The following is a 20,678-nucleotide window of genomic DNA, read 5'->3' as shown; positions in this document are numbered from 1 at the left end:
TAGCCACATATCTGGAAAAAAAATAAACACTGATGCACAGTCCTTTTGGCCTAATAAACTCTCAAGTCATTTTCCAGAAAAATTGGAGAATTACATAAACTACGTCGTTTTCTTCCATGCCTAACATTCACACAAATAGTCAATACAATCTTATACTTACTGAATTGTGTAATTCGGCTTAGGGGTCATCCATTTAGTACGTACGCAAAAATCTGGCAAAGCTTGACCCCCCCCATGCATGCATACTTTTTTACGCACCCCCCCCCCCGCGTACATACGCTTGACGCACCCCTCCCCATATTCTATTAAACGGCCTATGTTTAATCCACGCAGAAACCATAAAGAATTAATAATATTAATGTGTTTAATAAAACATTGTCCACTGACGTTGAATGTCTGGCATCAAAGAAATACGCGGGGTAACATTAAACATTTTGTCTAGTGTCCGCCAAAATTCAAACGCCAACTGAACAGTCGAACAGGTTACGTATTAGACAAATTATTATCGAGGTTTCACCCCAACCCCGTTTCCTATGCATATGTACATTATCATTATAAAAAAAAAAACGTACTGTACATAAAATTTAATAAATCCGTAAGAAACTGCCTAATCCAGTCGTGTTTGTTTGTGTAGCTGTTTCGCACGGTTTTACATGTGTATATTCTTGGCAATGGAAAATTTTGCTTATATGCAGCCTTTTAAATGTTCTGATCGTGTCATTTCAAATTTTATAAAAGAAATTTCCTATTGAAATAATCACAAAACAAATCACTGACGTTTCCGTTAACTTTTCTGTGACCCAGGTTATAAGAGTACACGGTGGAAGAATCGGCTTGTTAGAACCATTAGAGTGTCCTATGGGGCATGGCTCGGCACAAGCTACTGTAAAAACATCAAAATTAACTTGGTCTATATTAATTAACTTATTAATGATATGAATTCACATATAGCTCAGTTTTTATGAAACATTAGATAATAAAATAGCATTTATTTGATATATAAAATATAACATTAAGAAATACCCGCGTACATGTGTACAAAGGAGTGTAAAACCAGAAGGGCCCGCATCGTTGCTTACAATTTAAATGTCAGTCATACAGTAGTATAAAATAAGAAAAGTATTATTTTTATACTAAATGTATGACTAACTTTTATATTGTAATCAATGATACAAGCCCCTATGCGTACAACAACGTGTTTACTAATAGTTTACCCTTTATAGCGCCTCAGATAAACTCAACAGATTCTGGATGTTGACCTACAGTGTACATGTAGGATAGCACTTTTAAACCGAACAGACAGAAATTTACGCGTGGGCCATGTTCTGTTAGAAAGGGCCACGCTGTTTATGAAGAAAGTTATTTAATATTCTCCTGCAACATGTTTACTCTTAAAACATTCTGACAGCAAGAGTGTGGACATTATTAAAATATAGAAACCAACACCAACACCTAAAAATGTCCACGTCGGTACTGATGTTAATGTCCCTTACGAAACAGAAGACGTCGACGTGCTGTTAGGGAAAATTCAAGGATTATGAAAGACTGGTTCTTTGCCGAGAAAGAGGTAAGTTACTTTTTCTCATTTATTTTTACAATTTTCGCATATAGAATGATCAAAGTGGATAGCCTGAATCATCGACATTATAAGCATAAGCATAAATTCGCATGGTCGTTTAAAATTGAGCCAAGGGTTTGTTTCAGATTTTACTTAAAGATAATAATTCAACCTCCTGTTTCTAAAAATGATATCTACAACACACTATCATCGAATATTTAAGCCTTCCACAATTCAACTGTGCAACCATGTCTGGCTCTTACCCCCACCCCCAATAATAATGCGGGCGCCTCAGTGAGGAGCACTTGCGTTACCGATTGAAACAATATGTACAAACATAAATGTTCTTCGTATTATTTTATTGCTGATTGGGTGGATCAAGATAAGCATACACGATTGAGAACCAAATGCAGTAGCTTAATTCATGATTTTATTCCTAAAAGACATTTGCCATGTCTGTCAAATATTTTGATAGTTAAATTTAAAATAGAGATTTAATTGGATAAGGATTACAGCTTTTCTTAATGCTTATATACACGTATAGACTAGGATTCTTTTGCCAACCAAATCGTTTTCTCATTTCAATGCATTCTTTCTGTTCTGCATAGATTAAAAAAAAGATCAATTATACTAATTTTTATCTTTTTACAGATTAAATTTCATGAAGGTCACAAAATTTAATGAACACAACAAAGTTAGCAATCATTTGAAAGAAGTGCAAAACATTGACAGCAACAGGAAGAAGTCAGACAAAACTGCATTGCCATGCTAGAGGAAATTCCAACTCCAGTAAAAGGTATGTATAATACACTTCAAATCTTTTGACATGATAACATATGCATTTCAGACTCTACAATTGGACCCCCAATACATTTTTTTTTAAATATAAAAATTGGAAACCAGATTTTGAATTTCTTTATATATTGCAAATGTACATATTTTGGAAAAATGTATCCTAAAAGTTTTGGAGAAATCTTCCAGAGGACTGTTCCAGAAGTAGAGATGTCAGTTTTTTGGAAATTTCTAATGTGTACCCATCATTCCTAACGATTGGTTACCAGAGTATACAATCAAAAGGAAATTGTACTAAATGTGAAGCTGAACTGCTTTGTTGTAGGTTCACATGTTCCAACCCCAAAAAGAGCTGTAAGCATAATTATTACTAATATAAGTGGCAAAAATCATAATCTGAGCACAATGAGTATAAATTACATGCCATTATTACAGAAAACTGTATGAAAAATGTATATGCAGTTATAATTTTTGTCACAAATCAGCTGAACTCGTGTGGATTAGTAGTATGGATGAGAACAGACACAAAAGAAATTGATAAATTACTTGTGCATAACAGTCATTTCGACTAGTGTGCATGTCTACAGTAACTTTTGCGAATTGTCATAAAGTCCATAAATGTTGATTGTTGTATTATCCTCAACCTGCCATGATTCATCCCATAACGACGGTCCAGTGCAACATGTTTTTAAGTTTAACAAAATCTCTTTTCTCTAACATTTTTCAGTTACATAACATCCATCAGTTGCATTGATACATCCCGGGTTATTTTTGTTGTTGTTTTTTCTTCTGTTTTTAAAAATGATATCTGGTGCCATTTATTTTCTATTTAAGCTGGACTACTATGTGTGTAGTATCATAATAGAATGAATCTAGGGCAAATGGTTTCACATTCAAGAACCTGCCTGTTTTCTTGGAACTGTTTGATGTAAAATTCATGCAGAAGTTACAAATGCATGTGATTTCTGCCCAGTGCTCTGAATGTCAAAGTGAAGAAATTCAATCAAGCGCGGGTAAACGGCGGGAGTAACTATGACTCTCTTAAGTCATAGTTACATGGGGTAAATATGCGCAATACATAGCCTCTATTTACTCAAGGTGTGTCAGCTGGGTACTCGTCCCCCCGCTGTGATCGCTAAATGCTGACATGCTGAACCTCTAAACCAAATAGAATGGAAAATACAGAGATACACAATACGGAAAGGGGTGGCACCATAACGACCCCCCACCTACCAGATGCCGCTACTGGAGGTGGCCCGGAGCAGTCGGAAATCACCGCCGATAGTGAAGGGAGGGCTATAGTGGTACAGGACAGACCTTCCAGGACTGTACGGGAGAACATGAAGGTGATTGTCAGTTTTCCAGTGCAGATATCAGATTGTCAGTTGTGTACTGGTGTGGGCTTCAACAATCTCCAGAGACTTGCGAAACACTACCAGGAGCAACATACTTGCATCGTGATATACCAGTGCGGCAAATGTGGAAAACAATTTCAAAAAGTAGATGGGGCACAATGCCACACACCCAAGTGCCCTGGTATACACGATAGAGACCAAAGCTTCCCATGCTCGGCATGCGACTTTACATGTGGTACGAAGATTGGACTGGGACAGCATATTCGTCACGTACACCCAACTGTTGCAAATGAAAAACGGAAAGAAGCCATCCAAAAAGACCGGGATACGAAGAAGTCCAAACGACAAGAAAACAGTCAGAAACGAGATAAATGGACAGAACACAACATTGCGATACTCGTAGCCACCAATGAAGAAGCCGTGCAGACAAAGGTCAGAAACATTAATGCATTCATTAACAACAAACTACCGGAGTATACATTGGAGGAAATCAAATACCAACGAAGGAAATTAGGGCTTACTAAATCTGAGCCAAGGGAAAACAAAGAAGCGGAGTGGACCAGTAATCAGGAAGAAGTACAGATTGAGCTTCCAAACGAACCCGTACAACTAGAAATGGATGGTATAGATACCAACCCCATTCTCAAAGAAGATAAAATAGAATGGCGAGGGGAGATGTCACCGTGTATCCTCAATGGAGAAACAGAAGACTCAATCCTACACAAAACATATCTAATCCTCAGAAAGGTTGCTGTGGGGGAGGAACAGAAGCAGGAAATAGAGGACATATACAATCAAATAACACAAGAATGGAAACCAAGAAGGGAAAAGACCGAGGGAGGGAAGAAAACTAAGAACAAAAAAGCGGGACAACCCATAAGGAATACACGTAAAAGGGAGCGTGCTAGCATCTACAGGTGCACACAAAAGTTATACAAAGACAACAAGAAGAGATTGGTGGAAGAAATCTTAACAGGTAAAGAAGCTCAAACATGCCTAATACAAATAGAGGAAATAGAAAGCACTTACCAAGACAGATTTGGTGGTACTAGCCAGAAAGTCAACCTGAAGTCATACCCAGATCCTAGCCAGTATGCAAATAAAAAAGAACTAAGTACTCCGATATGCCTGTTAGAAGTCCAACAAGCGATACGAGGCAAAGACCTAAAAGCAGCACCAGGGCCAGATGGTCTAACACTGGGTGATATACGGAAATTTGAAGACCACAAACAGACACTTACCAACCTCTTCAACATTTGGTATATTACTGGGAAAGTGCCTAGAAACACAAAAGCTGCCCGGAGTATACTGCTACCAAAGATGACAGAAGGGCTGGAAGACATCAATAACTGGCACCCGCTAACAATAGCCAATACAATCATAAGACTCTACACAACCATCCTTGTGACGAGACTACTCAAGAATATATCGCTAAACAAGAGACAGAGAGGATTTATCCCCTCCTCCGGATGTGAAGAGAATATCTTCCTACTAAACGAAGCGATAACGCAAGCGAAGAAAAAGGGTCAAAAACTATGTGTGGCTCTGCTAGATGTGGCAAAGGCGTTTGATACGGTATCCCACGATCACCTCATTCAGGGTCTGAAGAGACACAAAATCAACCAACATTGGGTGGATATAATACAAGACCTTTATACGGACTGTACCACAACATTTCATGTAAATGGTAAACGAACCAAAGAGATCCGTATCACACGGGGTGTGAAGCAAGGGGACCCGCTGTCGCCTATATTATTCAATATCGCCATGGATCCAATCTTTAGTCTAATTGAATCGAAGCTAAATGGATTCAAGTACACGGGTGATACCAGCATAGGGGCCATGGCCTATGCTGATGACTCAGCACTCATGAATGGTGAAACCAAGGATATGCAAGACAGTCTAGATCTGTTTGCTACATTCAGCAAGGACACCGGCCTAGCGGTAAATGCAAAAAAATCTGCTGCATTCATGATAACACCACGGGACAAGAAAACATACACTGTTAATGATGGATGCCCATTTAAGATAGACAATGTTACGATACCATGGATAGTGCCGGGAGAAAACACCAGATATCTGGGAGGATACTTCGACCCATGGAGAGGACTAACAGGACCAGATCCAGCACTGACCCTAGATATCTGGTGTCAGAAGATCAACAAAGCATATCTTAAACCTAACCAGAAAGTGACAATCCTCACTGAGAACCTCATTCCAAAACTTCTATTTGGACTATCGCTAAACCATCCTGTCAAAACTGTACTATAAAAAGTAGACAACAATATCAGAGCATGGGTCAAACGGTGGTTACACTTACCAGAATGCACATCAACAAACTTCCTGTACACCTCGAAGACAGATAGGGGCCTAAGCATTCCAAAAGTTGAGGAAATAATACCAAGAATGATATACAAAAAATGGTACAAATTACTCAATGCAGAACCAACGATCAGGAGAATAGCACAAGCCATCGACCTGAAGAAGAAAATGCAAAGGTGTGATGAGGAATTCCATGTATTAGACCAAGACTGGCGAAGTAAAGAACAAAGAAGACGGACCTCTCAGGTTGCTCAAGGTGCGGGTGCAGCCAACTACCGGAGCAAATCGGGCAAAATCCCTGCTGCAAACAAATGGCTTAGAAATAAAAAAATTCTTAGCAACAGAGAATACATTGAAGCTCTAAGACTACGGATGAATACAATCCCTACCAGAGTAACAGCAAATAGGGGAGAGCGAAGAAAAACCACTGACCTGCGATGCCGACACTGCAAGGCGCCTGCTGAATCCAATGTCATATCCTATGCGCATGTCCCTGGACGTTAAGGATGCGCATCAAGAGGCATGATAAAATAGTGGAACTAATAGCCAAAAGGTTGAGGCAAAAAGGTTATGTAGTTTACGAAGAACCACACTACCATGTGAATGGGACTCTATACAAACCAGACTTGGTCTACACAAAAAACGGATACTCATGGATAGCAGACCCTACAGTCATATGGGAAGGAAATGACCTCTTCGAAAGAGGTGTAATAGCACAGCAAAGCAAGGTCCAGAAATATGATTGTATCAAGTCCCTAGTAGAGAGACAGACGGACACCACATGCATCGGAGTGTACGGACTGGTACTGGGGGTAAGAGGTACATTCTATAACGTAGACGACCTCAAGGAAGCACAGATTGGTGGAGAAGGCTTTGCAGCAGAACTCTGTGAATGGGTTATCAAATACTCATTGAAGATCACCAGAGCCTTCGCAGGCCTTAATGCAAGAGAAGTGATACCTACATGTGAGACACCTCCTACAGGAAATGGTTATGATGAGGGACCACCAGAAACGAGTGGAGAAGAGGAGTCCAATGATACATAAGAAACAGGGGGCATGCAGCTCTAACACAAATAGCATGCCCCCTAAATTAAGGACAAGGACAATCCCGAAATGACATAAACCAGAACTAAGACACACAAACCAATACAAGACATATTCCCGGCCATGTCACACACTTCAAGGCTATACCGAAATGTCCCCGGACATCGCAAATGGAAATGGACCGCAACAATCACGTTATCGGACGTAAAACCGAACAAGGAACAAGGTTCCCTACAATAGCCAAATGCCTCGTCATCTAATTAGTGACGCGCATGAATGGATTAACGAGATATTTAAGTTAGGAAACATTATTAGGTCTTTAAGTTTGTTCTTGCATTTGAAATAAGTGAGTTTTGAGAGCACTCTTGAATGGGATCGATGTGTCTTTGTGTCTAAGATCAGTGGGCAATTCATTCCACGTTGCTGGGCCCTGGTATGCAAAAGAACGCTGTCCATATGACTTTGTTTTTAACGGGTACCCAATTGTTCGTTTTATTACCCAGATTATTATCTATGGGAGAATACCCAGGTATACATTAGCATCTTTATCCAGAAGTAGTCAAATTTGGAATATGCAACATGGCTTGCAGATATCTCATCAACAGTGCAGTTTATATGTTTGCTACTTAACTATGGTAATTCTATTGGTAGAGCTATTTGACTCATAGTCCAAAGGATGAATTTTTAGACTGGGTTGGCTGCGTAAGTGTGTCCTTGGGAAAACAGTTGGCTTCTATTTTCACAGTGTGATAAAGTGCCATCTAATCCAAACTACAATTATGTATTTTGCCTTTACCTTGTAAAACGAATCTTTAAAAATCAACCTTACATAATGTCTCAAATGCTGTGATCAGAAGAAAAAAAACGTCTACCAACTTTTTCATTTCCATTTCAGGTTTCATTTTTCAACAGTTCAAAACTGAGCCTGCTAACTTAAATTCAGTGGTCAACAGGAAGTGCACTGATTCAAAGAGAACAATCTCCAAGTGAAAATATTGTTGCAGACTGGCAAATAATGAAATTCAGAAGCAGGAATGTCAATTACACGTTTTGTTTGCTTCGAATTTTCTGGAACAGTGAAGAATGGTCTTCATGTGAAGCAAATTTCCAGCAGTATCTTTCATTATGACCTTAAAGTGTTTAGAATAAATGTGATGTATTAATAATATAACAGGTACATTCATTCATACATACATACATACATACATACATACTCTAGTTGTCTTACCTTATTAAAAGATCACTAACTGAACTCGAATTATATGCTTATGATTACTAGATTTGAATATTGATCTTACTCTGTTTAATTCTTGTATTCAATAAAAACTAAATACTATAGTTGTTTTTTGTTGTTTTTGCTCATGTGAGCAAGATGCTGCTCACGTGAGCAAAATCTTGTTCACATGAGCGAGGTGTGGCTCACGTGAGCAGATCTTGCTCACGTGAGCGAGGTGTGGCTCACGTGAGCAAGATATTGCTCTTGTTAACAATTCCTGCACATGTGATTTTCTTATTAGAATCTATTTGCTCACGTGAGTTCTACCTAATTTGCATGTTAAATTGCACATGAGACTAACCTGAGTTAGATCTCACGTGAGAATCTCGTGCAGAAGGGTAGGCAGTTTTGGTGTGGGTACTTTTTTAACCATGTATTTTAATTTTTTATTTGACTCAAGTTCACATTTCAAACAGCTTTGAAACAATACCAATGAATGATATAGATATGTCAAACTACGAATATATTTTTTATTGAGAATATGTTTCATATAATACCAAATGAAAAACACAACCATCTGTTGCCTCAAATAAAACTGACATGACCTATTTTTTTAACTTTATGTATCACAGTAAATAATGAAACGGGATATGAAGAAATGAAGAAATAATCACCTTTATAATCATACAGAAAGACCAATAATAATCTCTCACTGAAACGGCAATTCTTCAGTTAAGCTACTCTCATTCATCGAACTACCCTTATTTGTCTTCTTTACTGGTGAGAAAATACAATGACTGACACATAAGCTCTCTTATTGTCATTACAATATCTACTGGTGTGTTCTTAACAACTGGACAAAGGCCTTTACAAAAAAATATCCTTAAATATTATCGTTAATTAGCTCTCTTTATTAGTTCCGTCACCATAACAAAACACAACATGCATTTTAAAATGAGCTTGGAAGCCCTTTGATTCTTATCCAACAAAACTTATGTCTCAGTACATGCTAAAGTGAAGACCACAGACCATTGGTCAACTAGTCTTATTGTTGCATTATAGTCATACAAACATAAAATATAAAAACCCTGTCATTTCTATCGTAAATTTTGAAAGTCACAGACTCCATTAAATTGATTCATATGTACACTATCTGTTAAGTGCTTGTACTGTTCTGACCCGGATATAATTAACATTTTATTGTTGCTGTTGTGGGGTTTAACGCCATTTTTCAGCACGATAGGCTATACATGGCAGCCAGTATTAATGGTGGAGGAAGAACCCAGAAAACCCCGGAAAGAACCACCGACCCACGAGAAGCTACTGGCAAACTTTCTCACATGCCCACATTGGCTGAATCTTAGACTTGAACCGCTGCAGACAGAGGTGAGATGGCAGTGATCCGTAACGAAGAGCGCTTTAGACCACTCGGGGCCCCAACATTTTATTGTGAATCTATGATACACCCCTCTATTGTTTTTTATTGGCAAGTATGAATAACAAGTGATGCATATAATCACTTGTCCTTACGTCTGTATGGACAATGGCCTTGATTGAACATTAACAGATTTTCATTTCCCTAAAGATAGCCTCATTTCCCTATTGGTAGCCTCGCTGACTTGACCTCTTCTATCAAATCTTGCCCTCCATTTGGTTTCAACTGGAATAACCTGACCAAAGCTCTGAGCATATTTAATTAGCATGTAAATAACATAGCATAGCCATGTGGTTGTTGTGTATCATAATTGAAACAAGAATGAATCATTGATTCAGAGGTGTTAATTGATAATGAAATATCGCAGTGTCCTAGTATGTAAGGAAGGTCACAGTCATCAGGCAACTGATAATACAGATTATATAATTGACCTATAATCTCTCTTTTCTCTTTCCAAAAGCTACAAATAAAATCTGCCTTGAATAAATATGGTCTTAAACACTGACAAAATGTTGTTTCATAAGGCTCTGTTTTTGGCCCCATTCTCTTCATTCTATACTCTCAGCCATATTTGGTACCCATAACTAATACCCATAACTAATACTGATAACTAATACTGATAACTAATACCGATAACTAATACCCGTAACTAATACCGATAACTAATACCCATAATACAGACCATCTTAATTATGTTGCCAACACACCATAACAGATACAAAGTATGCTCTAAATGAAAATAAGCTTGCACACTGCGACATTATCATCGCAGCCTTCTCTATCTCTGTCTCTCTCTCATAACAACAAAAGTCTTATTTTTATTGTAATCGGATTCTTGTGTTGAGAGTGGAATGGGACAAAATTTGTATGTTTATTTTATATGTAAGTACCAGCAGGTTGTAGAATATCATGTGTTCCGTAGACCTTCGGGTATGATCCATTCATGTTTCGTACATGGTCAGTACCACAAAATCATAATTATTTATTTTGCATATAATTTTTCAGACTCTGAAATTAATATTTTTTTCATGTATAAAAAAATTACATAAAATACTGTATGTTCTTTTTGCTGTTTTGAGTAGATATCTATCTTTTTATGAATTGGCAGTGGACTACCTTAACATAACTAAATTTTGCAAGCTTTAATATTTTGTTTTTACTTTTTAGTTATAACATTTAATACAGAAATTCATGCACAATGTTGAAGCTAGTTTGGGTTTCCGATCTTGTCAATTATGCCACATTAGGCTCATCATATTCTGGGCCTTCACCACAAAAAAAAAACAACATGCGCATTGAAGAACTATAAAGACACAGACACCAGGATTATGCAGCACATGGTTACCAATTCCTAACTTCAAGAGCTGATTTGCTGTTTATGTTTATTACTAGTACACTCTGTTCTGTTTTCTGTTGTGTGTACAGCAACTACAGTAGGCTTTTTTATGCCAAGGAAATTAGGGGCAAGATAGCTTGCTCTGGAACACACAAGTCTGATCCAATGCAGGATTTGAATCCACAGCCTTTTGGTAGTGACGACGGAAAGCTAACCACTGAGCCAGTGCAGCTCCTAAAATCTGACTTTACTTAAGATTGTGGTATGTTTAAATGGCTTTATAACATAGTAATTATGCATGAATTTCTAGTCTTGAGAGCCAAGTTAATGCAGTGTCATGATCTGATTTAACTTGAAGAAGTTTCTGGTAATTTTTCTGTATATATCTTAGCCTTATGTGATGAGAGATTATGCCTTATGTAAAAGTACAACTATATTCAGTATTAGTCAATTACTATAAGATTAATATAATGTATAAATTTACAGAAAATTTTGTAAGCATGACAAGTGCGTTTTGACATTCTACTTTAAAATAGTTATATAAAAAATGCAAATGTCATCTTGTAAGTAAGAACAGCAAAGTTACTAAAAATGAATTCCTATAAAAACAGAAAAAGTGATATACTGGTCACCTCACAATACAATGAATTGCTGATTCAACCGAGACCCATTTTCACTATAAGTTGTCTACGGTTCACTTTTACGTCATTGCTTGTGCAAGTGCCCAGCCAGCCAAAACAGATGCACAAAGCTCTATGCAGCATATGCAAGTCTGCTAGCTGCTAAGGAGCAGCATCATCTTAGTCTTTTCTTCTGCATTCAGATCGCATCTCCATAATGTTATTTTCCTCAAAATATCTCTGTGACCAAGTTTGCCAAGCACTCTTCAAAGAATGCTAGTAACTCTGCTGGTGGCCATATTATTAAGAAGGAACAGAAGTGTGTGATTTTAGAAATGATAATGGAGATAATTTGACAGACGAAGACAAACCAGCAAGCTGATGATTTTACACGTTTTGCTGAATCTACCTCCTACCATGGCGAGGACAATCATACAAATGTTATAAACTGTGGGCTTGTTTATGTTTATGTACTATGTGTTTTCAATTGCAATTATACAGACGAAACTTAGCGGTGTTTTTGTTAAACCTTGTTGATTTTTGTCTAAATGCATGCTTTCCCCTACCAATACATTAATTACTATGGGAATAATTGCTTTACTAAACATATTTCTCTATATGTCATACTTCTGATGCACACATCCCAATAATACAGTGGGGTGTACCTGTATTGGCAAAAATTCTCAGCAGATATGAAAGACAAAACTAAGAATGTTCTACTTTTTACAATCAGTAGTTTTGTATGGAAAAACAATGATGCTGCTCAGTAGTTTTGTATGGAAAAAATGATGATGCTCAGTAGTTTTGTATGGAAAAAAAAATGATGCTGCTCAGTAGTTTTGTATGGAAAACAATAATGATGCTAGTAGTTTCGTATGGGAAAACGATGATGCTGCTCAGTACTTTTAAATGTGAAAACAACAATGATGCTCAGTAGTTTTATATGGGAAAATGATGACGATACTAAGCATTTTTGTATAGGAAAACAACAATGATGTTAAGTAGTTTTGTATGGGAAAACAATAATACTACTCAGTAGTTTTGTATGGGAAAATAATGATGCCCAGTACTTTTGTTTGGGAAAACAATGACGATGCTAAGTAGTTTTGTATGGGAAAACAACGATGATGCTAAGTATTTTTGTATGGGAAAACAACAATGATGCCCAGTACTTCTGTATGGGAAAACAACAATGATGCTAAGTAGTTTTGTATGGGAAAGCAATGATGATGCTAAGTACTTCTGTATGGGAAAACAACGACGATGCTAAGTAGTTTTGTATGGGAAAACAATAATGATGCCCAGTACTTTTGCAAGGGAAAACAATGATGATGCTAAGTAGTTTTGTATGGGAAAACAACGACGATGCTAAGTAGTTTTGTATGGGAAAACAATAATGATGCCCAGTACTTTTGCAAGGGAAAACGATGATGCTAAGTAGTTTTGTATGGGAAAACAATGATGATGCTAAGTATTTTTGTATGGGAAAACAATAATGCTGCTCAGTAGTTTTGTATGGGAAAGCAATGATGATGCTCAGTACTTTTGTATGGGAAAACAACAATGCTCAGTAGTCTGTATGGGAAAACAATGATGCTTAGTAGTTTTGTATGGGAAAACAATGATGCTCAGTAGATTGTCTGGAAAAACAATGATGCTCAGTAGTTTTGTATGGAAAAAACAATAATGATCTATCCAGAAGACATATATCTGTTACAAACTCCAAATATGACAGAAAATGTTTCATGAATGTAAAGGACATCAGGCGGAACTGACAATAGGAAGAAAGAAAGAAAAACACAACAATGACTCTGAAGATAACATAAAAATGCAACAAAGTCTAAAATGAAATACATCAAGTACCTGCTGAAAGATCACCAAAATAATGACGGAAAAATAGTCTATTATATTCTCTGGCTGCTTATTTTCAAAATGTCCTATCACAGCAAACTTCCACATCCATAACTATTAGTCATTACATAAGGAAAGCATGATGTTTCCATGGAAACAGTTTACAGAATCACAATAATTACTTCCATCAGTCTGATTTAATCATGTGTCTAGGAAGTCGTGAGGCACTTGATTCCATGTTGGATAGGGAACTGCATCTAAGCCTATGGGTCCAACAGTGTGTACCATTTTGTGGCAGGGGTGTGGTAAAAATATTTAAAGGAAGTCAAAAGGTACTTGATTCCATGTTGCATAGGGTGCTGCATCAAAAACGTTGAGGTCCAACAGTGTGCAACATTTTGTAGAAAGGGTGGGGTAACAATGCATATCTTTATGTGTAGACACCCTGATACATATGCTTAGTATCTGACCCTGAAAAAATACAGAAAGCTGATTAAAATGCATAAAAAGGTACAGCAAAAGATGCATATTATCAAAAAGGAATGCATATATTTATGTACAGAATATGGGTAAAATACATCTGAAATACAGTGAGAACTGTTGTGTCAATCACATCATAAAAACAGTAAAACCTGCCCTTAAAGTCACATCAATAAAATGGACACCTCTTCATAAGGGGAAAATTTTTATGAATTGCGAACAAAATTACAATATAAATATCCTATCTAAAGGACACCTGTCTAACATGAACAGAAGACACTACTCTTTGTTCCAAATGTATATATTTACACTGTATATAAAGGATAGCTTTGTGTCAAAATAATACCTGTAAGCCGTATCAAATTGATGACCTCTGAGCACATTGATAAAAGTATCAGGATAAATTCAGCACAAGTCCTAAGGAATGTTTATATTCTACAAAACCCTCATCTGTCACATCGCTGTCTGTTACTGACAAATTTCTCTGTAGTCTGTCATACAATTATGCCTGCAGTATCGATACATATCAATGACATAAAACATACTGTTGTGTGATGTTCAACTGATCTTTCAAGGCACAAAGATATCGTTACTTTGCATTATACATGTGCTGTAAGAAAAAAATATATCCACAAAACAAGTTACAGTCATTAATACTGCAAACATCAATGATATGAAAATATGAAAAGTGAATAAAAGTTAGAGGAGTAATTTTGGAAATTATGTATAACATTTACACATACATGACAAAAGTGACAATTCTGAACCGTGTATGTGGCACAGACTTGGTTAAATTAGAATCCTCTCTTCACTAAATGAAATTAACGGGAATTTTGTTTGTCATCGCATTATTAATCGAGCTTAGTATGCCTCAATTTATTTCTGTTTCAATCTTATCTGCTCTGATGATCTACCAATTAATACAAAGATGGGATTGTCTAAAAGATAAAATATTAAAAATGGATTACTTGTTTACCCACTAATGACTATTCATTAATGTAACTGACCATGAGATGTCTATAGGGAAATTCAAAGAAAGAGACCTTATGGCATTTATATCACAGAGTACTAAAGTTACACGAAGCATGGGGGAGGTGTCCTCAGTTCTTCATATTCTAAGGATGATCTGAACATTTGTGTTTTGAACATTTTGAAATTTCTGTAATACATACTGAGATGAACCAGATAGAAGTAAATTACAGAAGTCCAGTTTTGAAAGTACTAAGGAATACACAAGTGTTTTAGTGGCATAAACCAAAAGAAAATTGTGAATGAGTTGAAGCATCTCAGCTCCAGCTATGCAGGCTTTCATAGGTTCATTACATGTTGGTGTAATGAGAGTGTGCTGTTGAAAGTGACACCTAGGTTTTGTACTGTATAAATTTAATGTTGGTATTGCGAATACTTATTGTCTGATGTAAAGGGTGTGAATGAGAAAGCCTTTGCATGGTGATCAGGATGGCTTCAGTTTTATCATGATTCATCTGCAGCTTGTAACATGTCATCCATGACTTCACATCAGAAGTGCACATCTCCATGCCTTGCATGGTAGCCTCAACTTCATTTGGTTAGATAGATTTGTATGTTTGAGTGTCATTAGCATACAAATGGTTAGACACTGTGTGTAAATCTATCACACTTGAGAGTGGCTCAGTGTATAGAATAAAGAGAACGGGGCCAAAAACAGGGCTTTGTGGAACACCCAAAAATAGATCAACAGGGCTGGATATATTTTCCATTTTATGGGCACAGTGTCTGGGTCCTGTTGACTACACAGGACTTGAATTATAGTATGGCTGTATTCTGGATACCAAATATGGCTGAGAGCATAGAATGAAGAGAATGGGGCCAAAAACAGAGCCTTATGGAACACCAAAACACAAATCAACAGGGCTGGAAATGTTTTCCATTTTATGGACACAACTGGTGTACTGTTGACTTAACAGGTCTTAAAACATATTATGGCTGTATCATGAATACCAAATACAGGCTGGAGACGGTGAGCTAATATATGGTCTGTTGTGCCAAATGGAGCAGAGAAGACAAGTAGGGCGAGGACTCTAATCTTTCCATTATTCAAAGTAGAAGGTCCTCAACTACTCTCAGAAGGGCAGTTTTAGTACTATGGTCAGCGTGATATGCAGAAAGTACATTGCTAAAAATGACCATTTGAACTGTGACACAAGTTGGGATAGAACAACATCTTCTAAGCTTGTTTTAAATGAATGAATGGTTAGAAACATGTGGAAGCAGAAGGGTAAAACATATGGCTGCACCAGAGTCTGTCATTTAACTATTCCTCCAAAGAGATATAATCCCGATTCTGTGGCAGCAAAACTGTCAATTAGGACACGAGAGGACAAAATTCTCAGCCACATTCGGTTGAAAATTATCCGTACCTTGAATTCGTCAACTCTGAAGGAAAGATGTTTTGCAGTTATTGCTGACAATATCCCAACTTCACACAGGTTGGAAATTCCGCCAGTATATTTGTTAACGTAATTGAACAAGTCACGAGTTAATGTGCAGAAAATTCCTGAAGTTAGAGCTGCTTACAATCCACTAGGCATGGCTATTTTAAAACTAAATAAGAATGAAATAGAAAATACAATGAGAGTTCTCTTTAATGCAGCCTACGTATACTCTAACCCTATATGGAAAACCATTTTTGATATGGTTGCAAAAGTGTGGTTATAAATTTGGTGCTAACAATAAGAACAGACTAGAGGCATGAGACTTTGTTCTGTTAACTGATTTAGTCTTGAGAGAAGAAGCTAGAGAATGTCTGAATTTCAATAAATTCTGAGTAAGAAAGAGATTCAAACAGCAACAAAAACTAAACAATTATGTTCTTGGAGGAAAAAAAAAGTTTAAAATTCTTTTGTTTGTAATATTCATCGACATACAGTACATTTTATCAAACCTTGCCCATAGATTGAAATTTGGGATAAGTGAAAACGAACGGCAGACAGGACAAGTGAATTTTCTGAAACCGCTTGTCATGTTCAAGTGGTTGAAAATAAATTTCATCAGCCATGCCTTTAACCCAAATGAAATTGTTTTAGGTTTAATGCATGTTAGTTACTTGGCTGCCACTTCAACTGCTGGAAGAAGAAACCTGGAAAACATGTGGAAAGCTACTGGCAGGCTCTTTCACATCCCCATAAGACTTGAACCATGCAGACACAGGTGAGAAGGCATTTATCAGTAAAGGTGAGCCTTATAGACCACTCAGTCACTAGCAAAGTTAAAATTGTGTTGCCCTCTTTTTTCACAAGTTGGTAAAACATTTGAGTTCAAAAACAATTTGTGAAAATCTTTATATGCTTTATCACTGTGAAGAATAATTTTTAACTGGTAAGAGATGAAAGGTCTAGCATTTGTGCTTGAATTCAGTTTTAGGATTAATTTACTACATAATGTTATTACAGTGTGAGAGAAAAAAAGATAAATTTCATTGATGCTGTACTTTTATTTTCTTTAAAGCTTTCAAATTAAAGACAATTTCCCTGAAAAGTCAGCACATTCCTAATAAAATAATAGGGTAATCCATTTCTTGTACATTATGGGTAATCCATTTCTTGTACATGATGGGTAATCCATTTCTTGTACATTATGGGTAATCCATTTCTTGTACATGATGGGTAATCCATTTCTTGTACATTATGGGTAATCCATTTCTTGTACATGATGGGTAGTCAGTTTCTTGTACATAATGGGTAATCCATTTCTTGTACATGATGGGTAATCCATTTCTTGTACATTATGGGTAATCCATTTCTTCTACATGATGGGTAATCCATTTCTTGTACATTATGGGTAATCCATTTCTTGAACATTATGGGGAATCCATTTCTTGTACATGATGGGTAATCCATTTCTTGAACATTATGGGTAATCCATTTCTTGTACATGATGGGTAATCCATTTCTTGAACATTATGGGTAATCCATTTCTTGTACATTATGGGTAATCCATTTCTTCTACATTATGGGTAATCCATTTCTTCTACATGATGGGTAATCCATTTCTTGAACATTATGGGTAATCCATTTCTTGTACATTATGGGTAATCCATTTCTTGTACATGATGGGTAATCCATTTCTTGTACATGATGGGTAATCCATTTCTTGTACATTATGGATACTTTGTTTACTCTTATTAGTGCATTCATCTGCAAGTTTGTTGTCAAAAGACCTCCTGTTTTAGATATATTTCTTTGCATCAACAGCATCCAAAACATCATGCTAAAACATATTTTTCATCTCCCTTGATAATTTATCTGCATATTAATCTCCTAATATGACAGCATATTCAAACTCGCATATTTCATATTCAAACAAGTGAACAAATTTCCTTTTAATTGTAAGTTGTTAACAAATCCCCGTTTTTGTTAGAGCTAACATAAATGTTTTGATATCTATCACTAACACTCCTTTATAGATGCACAGAAAAACATAATCTCCCTTTTCATTTTGTCAACTTTTGACTTCCAAACAACTGTGAAAAATATTTCATTCCATTCACTAATAAAATTTTGTTAAGATTTTGGTAAGGAAATTAACAAATTATTTAATTATGGAATCATTAAGGTTTTTAAAAGTGTTCTTTTACCAATTGGTGTTAGGAGTAGTTTTGCCCAATTTCATAAAAACTTCTTATCATGTTTTTTATATTTAAAATTGATCTGAATCATTTTATTAAAGTCTACTGAAAACTTTATGCCCAACAGAGTAAATTCAGTAACCCATTGCTGTTTTAACCTATGATGAAAGGCTTCTGCACTGTATTTCTTACTTCCTATCCAGATTGCTTTTGTTTCGGTATTTTTGAGTTTCAGGCCTGAGACAACTGCAAATAAATCTAATACATCCATGGAAGATTTAAAAGATTCCAAAGAATCATCAAGAATCAAGGTAGTATCATCTGCAAAGTAAATATTTTGTTTCCTTTAGTTTCATACCTTTAATATTCCTTTTATTTTTTAACAGTATCAATACATTTTTTACACATATTAAAAAAAATATATGGAGATAGTGTAGAAAATATTATTCTTTCTTTTGGCCTTCAGTGAGGGAAAACAGGACAGGACATAAACTCAAATGGCATTGGGACCAGCTGGGCCAAAGACCAGAGAGCTTATTTAGATATTCATGCATGTGTATGTGTGTTCATATAAATTTACCTTTAACTTTTCTCACATGGTCAATCTCTGGTCTTTTCTTCAGAGAGGTTTCTGAAAATATGATGTATACACATTTCTCACACAGCAATTAAAAAATTACTTGTCCAAGGTGTATAGATACATTTCTCACACAGCAATTAAAAAATTACTTGCCCAAGGTGTATAGATACATTTTTCACACAGCAATTAAAAAATTACTTGTCCAAGGTGTATAGATACATTTCTCACACAGCAATTAAAAAATTACTTGTCCAAGGTGTACAGATAGTTGTTTAAATTTAAAGCAGACTGTGTTCATTGGGACAGAGCTCCTTATTTGCTAAGCAGAAATAAAAAGTATCAAACTTTCCTTGCACTATTTCATACAGGATGAGAGTAAAAGGCAGTGCATTAATGGGATAAAAGAAAAACTGATCAGATGCTTTGACCTTGAAGATAAAACATTCGTAATACATGTCATGCCCATCCAAATGGAAAGCATACATGTACTATTGTTCATCCTTGTACCATGTACAGTTTTAAAGCATTAAAGAAAAAATAAAACCCTTAAAATATTTATCTGCGACCTTGACTCTGAAATCACAACACCAACTATGAAAGGCTGCATATGCGCAAGTGACAAGATAAAGCTGTCATGACACCATAATTTAGGATTTACACTGGGTTACATTTTTGATGGAAGAGACATCCATACATTATCACTGTTTCTATTACAGTATTTACAACAGCTTCTAGAATGTACGATGTCACACAAGATTATACTAGTGCAGAAGGTTGTTTGTGCTAGACATTTCTGAGCTTAAGTTCGGTACACAATGAGCACCTACGTATTTTCTCCTAGCTCTGTATGTGTTCACCAGAAATCACCATAGTAGGAGGTTTTATGGTAAATAAAATCCTTCATGGTTTTCAATAATGCAACATCTGGGATGCGCTTTTCCCTTCCTTAGATATGAAATATCGCTGATTTTGTTCAGTACAGGTTGTGTGTTTGATAGAAGATTGTGAATTTGAGGTCTTTTTATGTATGTTGTGGGAGGGAGGATATTTAAGGAGTTTTGTTGTGACTCTAAAGTGAGTAATTATAAAAGAATAAAAAAAACGACATCCCAACGACCAGCGTGCTTATTAACATGCGGTATTGCTCATAATTTTTCAGATTTTCAGAACCCAAACTACCAGGGGTAGTTTTGCCAAATTTCATAATAACTTCTTGTTTGTTTTATATTTAAAATTGATCTGTATCATTTTGCTTAAGTGTACATAAAACTTTATACCCAACTGAGTAAATTTAGTAACCCATTGCAGTTTTAACCTATGATGAAAGGTTTTTGCACAGTATTTCTTACGTCCTATCCAGACTGCTTTTGTTTTGGTAATATTGTTTCAGACCTGAGATCCTAGCAAATAAATCTAATACAACCATGGAAGATTTAACAGTTTTTTAAGAATCATCAAGAATCAGAGTAATATCATCTGCA

At 36.2% G+C, this 20,678-nt stretch overlaps 1 protein-coding gene and 1 long non-coding RNA gene across 4 annotated transcripts in view; one reads left to right on the top strand and one right to left on the bottom strand.

Moving 5' to 3' along the window:
• The first annotated feature begins 1,996 nt into the window (after window positions 1–1,996).
• On the top strand, window positions 1,997–8,409 carry LOC149782114 (uncharacterized). Its single transcript, XR_016414231.1, has 2 exons — window positions 1,997–2,354; window positions 7,969–8,409. It is a non-coding gene; the product is annotated as an uncharacterized LOC149782114 (long non-coding RNA).
• Window positions 8,410–8,707: 298 nt separating this feature from the next.
• LOC149782113 (uncharacterized) overlaps window positions 8,708–20,678 on the bottom strand; it is a 38,113-nt gene continuing 26,142 nt past the window's right edge. For all 3 annotated transcript variants that reach the window (XM_089933561.1, XM_089933563.1, XM_089933562.1), the window contains 2 exons: window positions 19,198–19,248; window positions 8,708–14,002 (listed from right to left, as the gene is read on the bottom strand). In XM_089933561.1, coding sequence (XP_089789687.1) covers window positions 13,962–14,002; window positions 19,198–19,248 — 92 coding nt within the window. In that variant the 3' untranslated portion in view covers window positions 8,708–13,961. The remainder of the gene's footprint in view (window positions 14,003–19,197; window positions 19,249–20,678) is intronic.

The sequence above is a fragment of the Sinohyriopsis cumingii genome, chromosome 15, assembly GCF_028554795.1.
Source record: "Sinohyriopsis cumingii isolate HCF-2022 chromosome 15, ASM2855479v2, whole genome shotgun sequence".
Classification (NCBI taxonomy): Eukaryota; Metazoa; Mollusca; class Bivalvia; order Unionida; family Unionidae; genus Sinohyriopsis; species Sinohyriopsis cumingii.
This window is presented reverse-complemented; position numbering and strand designations above follow the sequence as displayed.